At 41.3% G+C, this 11,781-nt stretch overlaps 1 protein-coding gene across 1 annotated transcript in view; it reads right to left on the bottom strand.

Moving 5' to 3' along the window:
• LOC120551649 (transformation/transcription domain-associated protein) overlaps positions 1-11,781 on the bottom strand; it is a 92,220-nt gene that overhangs the window by 47,263 nt on the left and 33,176 nt on the right. Inside the window, exons 38-43 of the mRNA XM_039789147.1 lie at positions 10,417-10,545; positions 9,072-9,338; positions 8,163-8,369; positions 5,040-5,198; positions 4,456-4,599; positions 696-806 (exon numbers count right to left, since the gene is read on the bottom strand). Coding sequence (XP_039645081.1) covers positions 696-806; positions 4,456-4,599; positions 5,040-5,198; positions 8,163-8,369; positions 9,072-9,338; positions 10,417-10,545 — 1,017 coding nt within the window. The remainder of the gene's footprint in view (positions 1-695; positions 807-4,455; positions 4,600-5,039; positions 5,199-8,162; positions 8,370-9,071; positions 9,339-10,416; positions 10,546-11,781) is intronic.

Genomic DNA, 11,781 nt, shown 5'->3' with positions numbered 1-11,781 from the left:
TGGGGGGTGTGAAAGATCAAATTTTTCTACAGGGATCAATTTAGTATCACAATACACTGTTATCGAGTAAAATACAAAGAGAAGATTACGTTTCTTTAGACTGTTAAGTGGACAGTGATTGATCCCCAGTGGTTATACAGAGGGTTATATTCAACAGAGATGGTTGGATGAACAGTGAAAATGGAGCTTGGCCCAAATAAGAAAGTAGGAAAAGTCAAGGTGAGTGAAATCTCAACAGTCTATTTCAAGCTTGGAACTGAGGTCATCACTGCCACTAGACCAAGGGACATCTGTGTTAGGAGACACATAAAGGACTGTGTGTGTGTGTGTGTGTGTGTGTGTGTGTGTGTGTGTGTGTGTGTGTGTGTGTGTGTGTGTGTGTGTGTGTGTGTGTGTGTGTGTGTTTAGGACAGCCACCAGGTGTGTCCTACCTTCGCCACAGTGGGGTTAGGATAGATGTGTCAGAACTGTGTGTGTGAGGGATGGTGTGTGTGTGTGTGGGATGGTGTGTGTGTGTGAGGGATGGTGTGTGTGTGTGTGTGTGTGTGGGTGTGTGTGTGTGTGGGATGGTTGTGTGTGTGTGTGTGTGTGTGTGTGTGTGGGAGGGTGTGTGTGTGTGTGTGTGTGTGTGTGTGTGTGTGTGTGTGTGTGTGTGTGTGTGTGTGTGTGTGTGTGTGTGTGTGTGTGCGCGCTACCTGGCATGCAATCCTGATGAGGAAGTTGACCACAGTGTCCGTATGTTGTTTCTCGACAGGCTTTGTGAGCATGGTCTCTGTACCTGGCATGGACTGGCTGCGGCCAAACACCTGAAAATTACACATGCAAACATTACATTTATTAATATTGCAGATCTTTTTTGTTTGAACACAGAGAAAAGAAAGATTATTATTACTGTATTACCAAAGAAGATTTTAAACTTTCAGTGGCTAAGAAACTCAACAGACTAGACAATAAAACTCTGTGAAAGCAGCAAACACTGCATAGAGTCGTTAGTTAGGAGGGAATATCAAAGAGGATGCACAAAGTCAGGATTTGGTCTGCATTGCTTAAGTAGGCTATGATTTTCTGAAAATGATCCTGGCAATTTTATGAGCAATTAACATTTCCTTGTCCCAAGCAGAAACAAATGCAATTGCAATTTTCTCCTGACATCAGGTAAAAGAAGCTGGAAATTACACCATCATTAAGACAGCAACTACTAAGAATTGTGCTAGGGTTTACAGAAAGTAGAATAGCTATTAAGTATTAAATGGATTCTTAATACATCATAATATGATTTGAGTTGCTCTGCAGGATGTTGTCTGGAGACAGAGACAGTCAAAATGCTGCTACTTCGGTTATGTTGACTTAAATAAAAGTAAGAAATATGTCCATTTTGGTAAAGGAGTACTTATTATATATATATATATATATATATATATATATATATATATACACACACTTTTGGGGGGAAAAAATACTTTATTTTGATTTATTTCAGAATCATCAGCAACAGAAGGCACAAATGGATGAGTTGAAATTTTCAACATTAGGCATACCAAAATTCCTCAAGAGAAATGTCATTGTATAACAGGTAGAGGTCGACCTCTACCCTCTGTTGTGGGCCGATTTTTTGGCTTTTTTTTTTTACATAATCGGCATCGGCCAATATCAAGCCGATTAATAGGCAGGCGCATCTGCGGGCAGCCTGGGGTTGTTGTTGTGGAACACGTGTTCGACGCACGCTGCCCCTAGAGTCAATTACCAGCAGAGTGAGCAGACCTCATCCAGTGCCTAAGGAAGGAGCGGTTCCTCGGAGAAAACGGTAAGGATTACATTTTTATAAGTCGTATATATTTAATGAAAAACGTATGACATGTTACTGCCAACTTCGAGAAAAAACATGAACAGGAGACATGACGTTCGGCTACTTTAGATATTGATAGCTGTCGTGTCATGCTGTCATGTCACAATAATTAAGCTAGAATTTTGCAATCACAGACAGTGGATCTGAGACTTGTATTATTTGTTCTGTTTGTGTGTCTATATTTGAGAGGGTTGTCAACTCAATGCAGAGAAAGAAGTTGTAGTTAAAAGAGACCACCGCACCATAGGCTAGTGAAGGACTGGCTTTGCTTTGCTAGCGTCGTTGCTAGGGTTGGTAGACCCGCTGCTAATATGGCACCTGTGCCTTAACCCATATCTACCGGACCGAATAGCAACGCGGATTTCTGTACCTCATTTCGGCGCCACTGATATGCCTGCGTTGCTCTCTGATGCTCCGAAAACGAATGTTAGAATAACAGAAACATCGCAGCATGTGACGCTAGTTAACATTACACTCGTCAGCAGCTAACGTTAGCCTACCATTAGCTAGCTGTTGGATTAAACACGATTAAAATGCTGACAGCTAAACGGTGTAAAGTGTGATTTATTTCACTGTATAGGATCCAACAGCAGTATGTTAAGCAGTGTGCTGCTGCCGTTGTTTAGCTACTTGTCTGAAGAACAACACAGACGGTGCGTCGCGGTGCATTCAAAGTTGTTGTAAAATACCCTTTTGCCATGGTGGTTGTTTTTGACGTTCAACAGCAATTTACTAGTGAAATACGTTATTGTTATAAGTTATAGTTATTACATTATTATTAAATCATTTAATTTTGACCATATGGCCTAAAGTTGTTTCCCCCCCTTAATTAGGTTTTGTCCATTTGGCTTTGTCTGTCAACAAACAAAACAAACCAAAAATACATGTTTTAGGACAGTTTTTGGGAAGATGATAGAAACTTTTTAGCCTTGTATCACTTACAATGCACTGAATTATTAGCTGATTTATAAAACAAATGTTAGATTTTATATCTATACCTATCTATAAAATGACTTGAAGAAGATACTATACAAAAATACTAACTTAACCTTGTATTTTCCCCCTTTTTTAGTCATTAAGTCTGATGGCTGAAAAGAAAACCACCCCCTTATGGCAGCGCTTCACCCAGCCAACACCAAAACAAAGAAATGCTGCTGGTTGCTACTGTGTGTCAGTACTACTATTGTTAAAATGGTCAATTTATTTTATTGTTCTCAGCTGTTTGATAAATGCTGCTAAGTGCACTAAACTTTATCTTTTAATTGAAAAGTTTAATTTATTTTTCTCTTTCTTTCTTTCTTTCTTTCTTTTTACCAGTTTTGTTTATTTATACAATATATGTTTTTACATTATACATGTTTAATGTAAGTATACAAGTGCAGATTGGTGTTCAAGTGTTCAATAAATGTTTTTGTTGAGAAATTTTGTGTATTTTAAGTACTTATTAGTGTTAAATTTTATCTTTCAAATAGAGGTAAAAAACAAGCAAATATCGGGCAAAAATAATCGGCAGCATATATCGGCCATCGGCCGACCCTGATTTCAAAAGATCGGCATCGGCCTGAGAAAACCCATATCGGTCGACCTCTAATAACAGGTGAAGCAAATATATAAACTTTATATGTATCAGAGATTGACCATAGTGTAATTCAACAACTTAGATTTGGAATTTCAACAGTCACTTCAGGCATCTCACCTAGTTTTTGCGACTGCAATAACAACATTACACACAACACATTAACATTCAAGATTAAACAGATGTGAGGCTGCGATACAATTGTAAGGAAAAATGGATTAAGGCAACAACCGTGCTGTCACCTCCTGTTGGCAACTTTTGTCTCTGACAGATGTGATATGGCTGTTTGATCAAAGTATCTTTCAAACCATTCAGCAATCATTCAGATAACTGCAGGGACAGCAAGAACTTTAAAAGGTAAGAGGATGCAATTGTTAATTTTCAAGGGTGTAACAGATAAACTACTGTATAGCCAATTCCTGGCTAAAATGACTGGCCACGTGAAGCTGTCACCAACAGCCACATTCTACTGGTAACTAAAGGCCTTTTTACAGTTGTGCGTCGGCTCCACGCAGAGCTCTCGCCGTAGCCTATGTAAGCGGCCTGATGTTGTTTATACCTGTGCGCTGTGTGTGTGTGTGTGTGTGTGTGTGTGTGTGTGTGTGTGTGTGTGTGTGTGTGTGTGTGTGTGTGTGTGTGTGTGTGTGTGTGTGTGTGGTAGAGAGAAGTGAGAGAGTGCCGGCGATTACCTTCGGAGCGCGGAGTCATAGTGAGAGAAACAAAGTGTCTCCTCTGAGCTTTCTGACCACAGTGGGAAATATGTAGCAGGAAAAGTTAACCCTCTCTTTGATTTCATGTTGTTTATGGAGAAGGAGAACCAGGAAATGAGTCGGGAGAAATGCAACGCTACCAAGCCACGGCCGAGCTACGTGCGTCGCCGCGACGTGTAGTTACATTTTTCGAGAGGTGCACGTCAGGCTATGGCGTAGGGTCCGGCGTAGACGCAGAGGGGTCTGCGTCTACGCCGGACCCTGCGCCGTCGATTTGACGCACAACTATAAAAAGGGCTTAAGTGATGATGGATTAAGCTCACCGCGGAGGCAGCTCCGGATGCTGTGCGGAACCTCTTGGCGTCTTGTCCAGCAGCAGCAGCAGCAGCTTCCAGAGACAGTCCTCTTTTCACAGCAGCAGCGCTAGTGCCTTCACCGCCAGCCCCTACTTCAGCCTCGGACTCCGGCTGCCACACCAAAGAGAGACAGGAGAGGAGAGAGGAGCATGGGGGTGAAGATTAGTCCATCCGTTAACATAATTAAAGTTTACAGATTGAAGCGTATGTGTATATCTTATCAAGGTTTCTGACCACATTATGAGTCATGAGTATTTATGGCATATGACTCAGAAAATGTTTAAATCTCTATGATAAATGACCTTTTCTTGTGAAATAATAAGCATCTCCAGTCTGCAGTAATGCACCAGCCACGTGTAAAATAAAACTTTGTGGGAAGTGAAGGACATCATTTGGTCACACAATAATGTCAAGAAGGCGTCATATATGGGCACAACACTGCTGTTGTTAGTCACAAACTAATAAGGATAATTGAGTTAATAAAAACTGTATGAAGTTTAGACAGACCCTTTGCCTGGATTTTGTTGCGATTGTGTAAGCCGTGAACACACCTGCTGGTCTTTGATCCTCTGTAACTCCCATTTGATGACCACCTCAGCCAGGTCCACAGCCAGTTTCCTTTGCTCGATGGTCACACTGGGGGTGAAGCCCAGACGCTGCATCGCACTGATCATGTGCTGCACCAGGTGGTGGCGCACAGGGTAGTACACCTGGAAAAAGACAGCAGTAATTAAAAAATTAAGAAATAAAATAAATCTAATATAATAATAAAAAGAAGTAACTGGTGATCCAACATACTGAATATTTAGTTTGTGAAACGCTTTCATATTTGGTATCCTAAACACAAAGTGTCAGGTAGGCCTGGACTGCATTTTCTTTTCCTAAAGCACCAAAGGCAGGTGGTCACTGATGCCAATGGCAGAGTTCAAAAGAAACCGAGGAAGTATGGATGAGCAATAATAGCCAGCAAGGCTGAACAGATGACAGAGCAGTACTTAAGGAACCCAAACGTCAGCATAAAATGCTATTGTAGCTTGTTTGTTTTTTCTTTCTTTACTTAACACACAACTTGAGCCTCCACTCTGCAAAAACCTGATGCAGAATCCAAGTATGGAAGAGTGGGAAAGGATTGATACATTTTGCAAGATTATAAGCTGTTATGCAAAAAAAAAAAAAAAAACATCTTTGTGGGCCATCAAAAAAACAATAATCCTTCCCACCTGCATGCCTACCAGAGGGCGAACCCAAACACAAAGATACACTGCTGCATGAATTTCAGTGATATTAAAAAAATTATAAGTGAATTATGGAATCGTGAAAAATAATTGTTCTCAAGAGCATCCACGACAGATGAGGAGAACCTCTGCCTTCCCTGAGCTTCATGTTAAATGGACTTGGTATTGCCAGTAGCATCACATATAGTTGAGACTGGCTTTCATTGCCTTAGCAACCATCCAAAAGCAATTGTGAGAGGGAGTTATTGTGCAATTCTTCCCCTAGAACCAAACTTAAGCTATCCCAAGAAGACAGTTTGTCTAAAATGCCTAAAAATTCGAGGCTTCGAGGCAGGCATTTAAGTGACACCGAAATGATGCACTGTAATCTGCATGGTCATTCAGTCGTTAGCCATATTGGCACCTGGCTTCAGTACCCACTGAAAATACTTTGCTAAAATTTAGGGGTTATGACGCATGCAAAGCTTAACGTGGTGCTCAATCACTTTGAGACACTGAGTGAGGAGAGGCAAACTCTAAAGTCGTATTCCCACTTAGTCTCAAGGACATGATGACACACACTTAGTCCCGAGAATTCACACTCTCAAGCGTCACACTCAAGAGTCACTTAGCTTCATTGCAAACTGAACTGGGACTCTCAAACACGCAGACAAAAGAGCAAGAGATGAGATGTCTATCTGAGGGCTGTTGCCAGTGTCAAAGAATATTAAAGCTTCTCACTTTGAGGGTAATTATAGTAGATAGAGCAGCCCCTTAATGACAGAGTGGCTAAGCCCTGTCCATCACGTGTGCACACAGACAAACACGCACACAATCTCTCCAATTTTTTTTTTTTAATCAAACACACGCACAAAGTCTCTCATCTGTCTGTCATTATCTACTCCCCAGCGTAATTATGCTGATGTGATTACATTAGATTAGTCATCTGGCCCAGTGAGTGCAGCCTGTCAGTGAGATAGAGAGTTGAGCTGAGGAAACTGTCAGTCGTCTGCTAAGAGACTGTTGCTCTCTGACCGTCGAGGCAGCGAATATCAGCTGAAGGAGCGAAAGGGCAAAAAGTGTCTTTGAAGTTTAAGGAGGAAGGCAAACATAAAGGCCAATGATCCTTTGCTGGTGTTGACTCGTGAACAGACTAGGCGCCCTCTGACTCTGCTGATCATCACTGAGAAGGGTGTGCCTGGGACTGTATCTGCATTAAGGCGATTAAAGGCAGCAGGCGGTTACCATTAGCTCCACTGCCCAGTGATGAATGATCCAGCTTTTGTCTAGGAGGCAACAGGGCACTAGGGGTGTAAGAAAAAAAATCTATACACTTCAGTATCGCAATATTTTTATTTTGCAATACTGTATTGATTTTTTTTTTGTGCACGTGCAAAAATATTCATGCAAGACATTGGTTCACGTTTATGTTGTGTTTAAACCCCCCTACCGCTAGATGGCTATGCTGAGACGCACCACTAGTGTCCTTGCCTAACAGTGCCTAGCACTGCCTGACTTTTTGCTAGAAGCTAACAATGTAGCTATGGCTGAACTTTGGCCTACTTTAGCATATAAACATTTGCTCACTAAGAACCTGTGAACCACAATCCCAAACTGGCAGTTTGATTTTCTGTGTACTGAATTGTTAACTAAAGTAAACTTCTTTGACTTTTATGCACAGTCTTTTTTTAAATATTATTTTTCTAAAAATTATACTTAAAATCCCAATATATCACCTTACGCACAGTATCGAATTGAATCGTGACCCATGTATCGTGATATGTATCGTATCGCCAGATTCTTGCCAATACACAGCCCTACAGGGCACAGCACTGTTGTCAAGTCAACTGTCAATACGAAACTCAAATTCAGTAAGTCAACTAGTATTATAAAAACTATAAATTGGGTCATTCAAGATAATCCAACTTTTAATGATGATGCTCAATTCCCATTAGGACTGGTTAAGAGGCATCATTTAATTCAGGGCACTCAGATAATCAGTAAAAATAGCTTCTCAACTGTTTTCCCCCCCATGTGGTTCACCGCAGTTACTGAAGCCACACTGAGCAGGGAGCTGGCAGCAGCAACAAACTGCCGTGGATATACAGTGGCAGTTGCCCTCTCACTCCATGCGGTCGCAGCTAACCGTAGTATTACCATAACATGTAAAGTATAAGATAGTGACAGTCGCTAGTCAGTAATTAGTCATCATTAAAAAGGTATTACGTAGTGTGGTCTAAATTGGGATGAATCCCACAGAATGTAAATTACCCCAAAGTGTTCAGACAAATCCCTCATGAGTATTGAACATACTGAGACAGAAAACAGATTTGTGTTGACTGTTCAGTTTGCCCCACCCGGCCCGGAGTATGGTGGGAATCAATACATCCAAAAGTGATGGGCTGACAGAAGGTGGTGCACTATTGACAAACTGTAACGTGTTCTTTTATATCGGCTCACCCTGAAGTGCTGCACAATGAGATGTAGTATGTGGACCAGCTGTGGTACAGTGTGTCCCTCCTCCACAATGATTTTGCGAGTCCAGTGGGTCAACATCTGGTGGCCGTCCTCCATGCGGGCGGGCACAGCTGGGGTCAGGATGGCCATGGCCTGCCGTACGATGGCCCGGGCCTCCATGGTGTGGGCCTTCAGCAGGCTGTGGAAGACCTTTACAAAGAAAAGGTAATGTACTTTTGATTAGAGCTGCAAAGATTAATTGATTAGTTGTGAACAATTAATTGCTTACTATTTTGATAATCGGTTTGAGTCATTTTTAATGAAATTTTAAAAAAAGTTATCCGATTTCAGCTTCTTGAATGTGAATATTTTCTAGTTTCTTCACTCCTCTATGACAATTAACTGAATATCTGAGTTGTGGACAAAACAAGACATTTGAGGAGGTCATCTTGGGCTTCGGAAAAAACTGATCGACATTTTTCACAATTTTCTTACATTTTATAGATCAAACAACTAATCGATTGAGAAAAAAAATCGACAGATTAATCGACGATGAAAATAATCGTTAGTTGCAGCTTTTGATCATTCCTTTTCCTGTATTATTGATGCTTACCAATTTTGTTTTTTAATGATCCCTTCAACTACTTAATTTCTTTTCCAATACATTAATATTACATAGGATGAGGAATAATGGGACAGAATACGCTCTTAAACATGCACATACTTTCTTTCTCTCTCTCTCACACACATTTTGTTTGTTTTTGCATGGATTTACTTTACAAGGTAATTCCGTGATTTTACATCTGCTACACAAATTGACCATGTTTTATCTCTATTGTGCATCTTTAGCTCTGTTTGAGGATAAACCCACGCTCCACTGAGTCTCTCTTCTCTCTTTGCATTCCTCCTCACCTGCAGCACAATCTTCTTGTGAATGGCGAATTTTGCAATGATGTGGGCCAGAAGTAAGTGGCCACTGTATTTACAGGCAGGATCCACGCAGGCTTTGGGCAGTAGGCATGGCCAGGCGAAGGTCATGAGGCGCCGCAGCTTGCTGTTGCGTGACTTGTTATTGTCATGAATGTGGTGCGGTGCGTGCTCCACCAGCAGGGTGGAGAACTGCAGCAGGCAGATTCGCAGTGAGTCCAGCAAATCGGCCTGCTTCTCTGGGTCCAGAACCTTAGAGAGGGATGGGAGAGATGTGGGGTTAAAGATTGCTGAGTGAGGGGGAAATAGGTATAGGCTTTGCTGCCTATAGCACAGAGTGAGCACAGTATACCTGCAGAGTCAATAACAATGAATCAACTATTATTTTGGTGTGATGTTTGTGTATAAAACAAAAACATTTTTTTAGCATAGAACACAAATGTCTGAGACCTAATAGTGTGGATGTAATTCTTACCAGGTGACGACAGAGGTCAACAGAAGTCTTAGATTACTTAATACACCTCATGTGCATAAATAAGAAATAAAAACACATTGTAACGAATATACTGTTTGCCTGAATTGCCCAAGTATACTGCAGTTCTGACTAATGTTCACTTTCCAAAATTGCATTTGAAAGATGTCGCACCACAACGACAATATACTTTCTCATATATTGAAAACATCTCACAGAAAAACAGCTCCCCATTCAAAACACCCATCACCATCTAAATTCCCTGGAGACGGGTACAGAGGAGAGGAGAGCGTTCAGAGAGAGGGAGGTGAACGAGGAAATGAGTTTTAACCAGACCGTAGAGGAGCCATTAGCAGCCATTAGGACTGGTGTTAGTCAGTGATGAGATCTGCCACAGCACAAACAAACATGCTGACCTTTAGTATGGTCACACCACGACATTTACACCAGGAATTATAGTCTGGCCTGATGAATGAAACGTGATGGAAAGAGTGGGATGGTGGGAGGGAGAGAGAAAAACAAAGACAGATGAAAGAGACAAAAAGAAAGAAGAGAAAGATGGGATGGTGATCAAGTAATGTGTGGAGGCCATGAGAGAAGAATCAGACTAAGTGGGATGTGGTTGATGATGACTGAGAGTATGGAGATGTGCAGGACTGATAAGACATTATGAGAGGAAATGCAGCAGGTAATGAAATCAGGAAGACAGACGCAGAGACAAAGCTGATGAGTAATGAAAGAAAGAAGTGGGGGGGAGAAGTGAGCAGATTGAATGTGAAGATGTTGAGAAAAAAGAATACCTGAATGTGAAGATGTTGAGAGGAAAGAATACTTGCAAACGTATGTGTACAAGTGTACCTTAGTGATGAAGACACTGGTAATGCTTTCAGGATTGTCTCCTTCAGGGTTGGGCGGTCCAAGAAGCTGCTCCCCTTCCCCCTTCTCAAAGCTGTGCAGGAAGGCTAGATTCAGGATGTGCTGCAACACCTACGAAACAGGAAAAACACATTGATATGATTTTACTGATAGCAAAAAATAAATAAAATTCCATGTACTTAGGAGTATATGCAACCTTTACTTCTTCTGGTTTTCTAAGAACTACAATGGATAATTTCACTGATAGCACACCTTCAACAAAGGAGAAAATCAGTGAAATTACCTTGTGTGGTCTTTCAAAAGCTGCATAAAAGACAACAGCTGCACACTCTCAGCTCTTCATGTGCCACAATCAGGTGATGAAATAGTAATCTGCTCTAAAATCAAAATGGGCACAGGTCCTTTTCAGATTGAAGAGAGGAACAAAATGTAGATTTTTTTCGAGAGTTAAAAATAACACAACACAAAGAAACTTGAGGCACAGCGATGTCAAATGTGACCCAAAACAATGGTAATAAAAAATGTGACATTTCAAGAATCAGAGAAGAAAACTATTTCTAATCTTAACTTGTTCTCTTAATTAGTCCATAAGCATTGGAAGCAAAACATTAAATCTAAACTTTCAAAAAGGAAAGGCTTAAAATGCAATTTACAAACACCCTGAAACCTGCTGGGATTGTTACCAGGGCTCCGCGAATGAAGACAAAGGCTTGATTAGCTTGTAAAACGCAGAATACCCCAACCACAATGCAGCTAACGACTGCATTTATTAAAGAAGCTGCTATCTGTTAATGAACCCCTCTATTCAATCCATCATTGGGGAGGATGGGGCATCGCTCAGTGGAGAACGAGCTGTGGCAGCATATGTTCAAGCTCCTCCATTAGCACATTATTCACACACGCTCTGCACAATGTACATGCATGGTTGACAGACTCGCACACGCATGCAGAAACACGCGCACCCCCAAATGAAGACACAAAAAGAAAACATGGAGCACCATTCTGTACTTCAGTTTCATCTGTTCCTATTAATTCCAAGCTTCACTGACATCAATCACTGTAAGATCACAGCATATTTCTGTAATGCCATTAGATGGTGTGCTCCTGCAGGGTGTGGGTGTGGGTGTGTGTGTGTGTGTGTGTGCGTGTGTGTGTGTGTGTGTGTCTCTAAGTGCATGTGCGCACGCACAATACCTCTGGGCAAGTAGCAGAGATCTCGTTCTGCAGGTGTCTTAATTATCTTAAATCCTATTTTCATACCCATAAAGAAATAACAAGAGTGTGTGTTTGTGATGCAGTTCCACTAGGGTTCCTCTCCAACCACAAAAGGAGGAAGATGGTGGCAAG

The sequence above is a fragment of the Perca fluviatilis genome, chromosome 21 (genome assembly GCF_010015445.1).
Source record: "Perca fluviatilis chromosome 21, GENO_Pfluv_1.0, whole genome shotgun sequence".
In the NCBI taxonomy this organism is placed as follows: Eukaryota; Metazoa; Chordata; class Actinopteri; order Perciformes; family Percidae; genus Perca; species Perca fluviatilis.
Note: the sequence above shows the minus strand (reverse complement) of the source record. Positions and strands in the feature narration are given on the sequence as shown.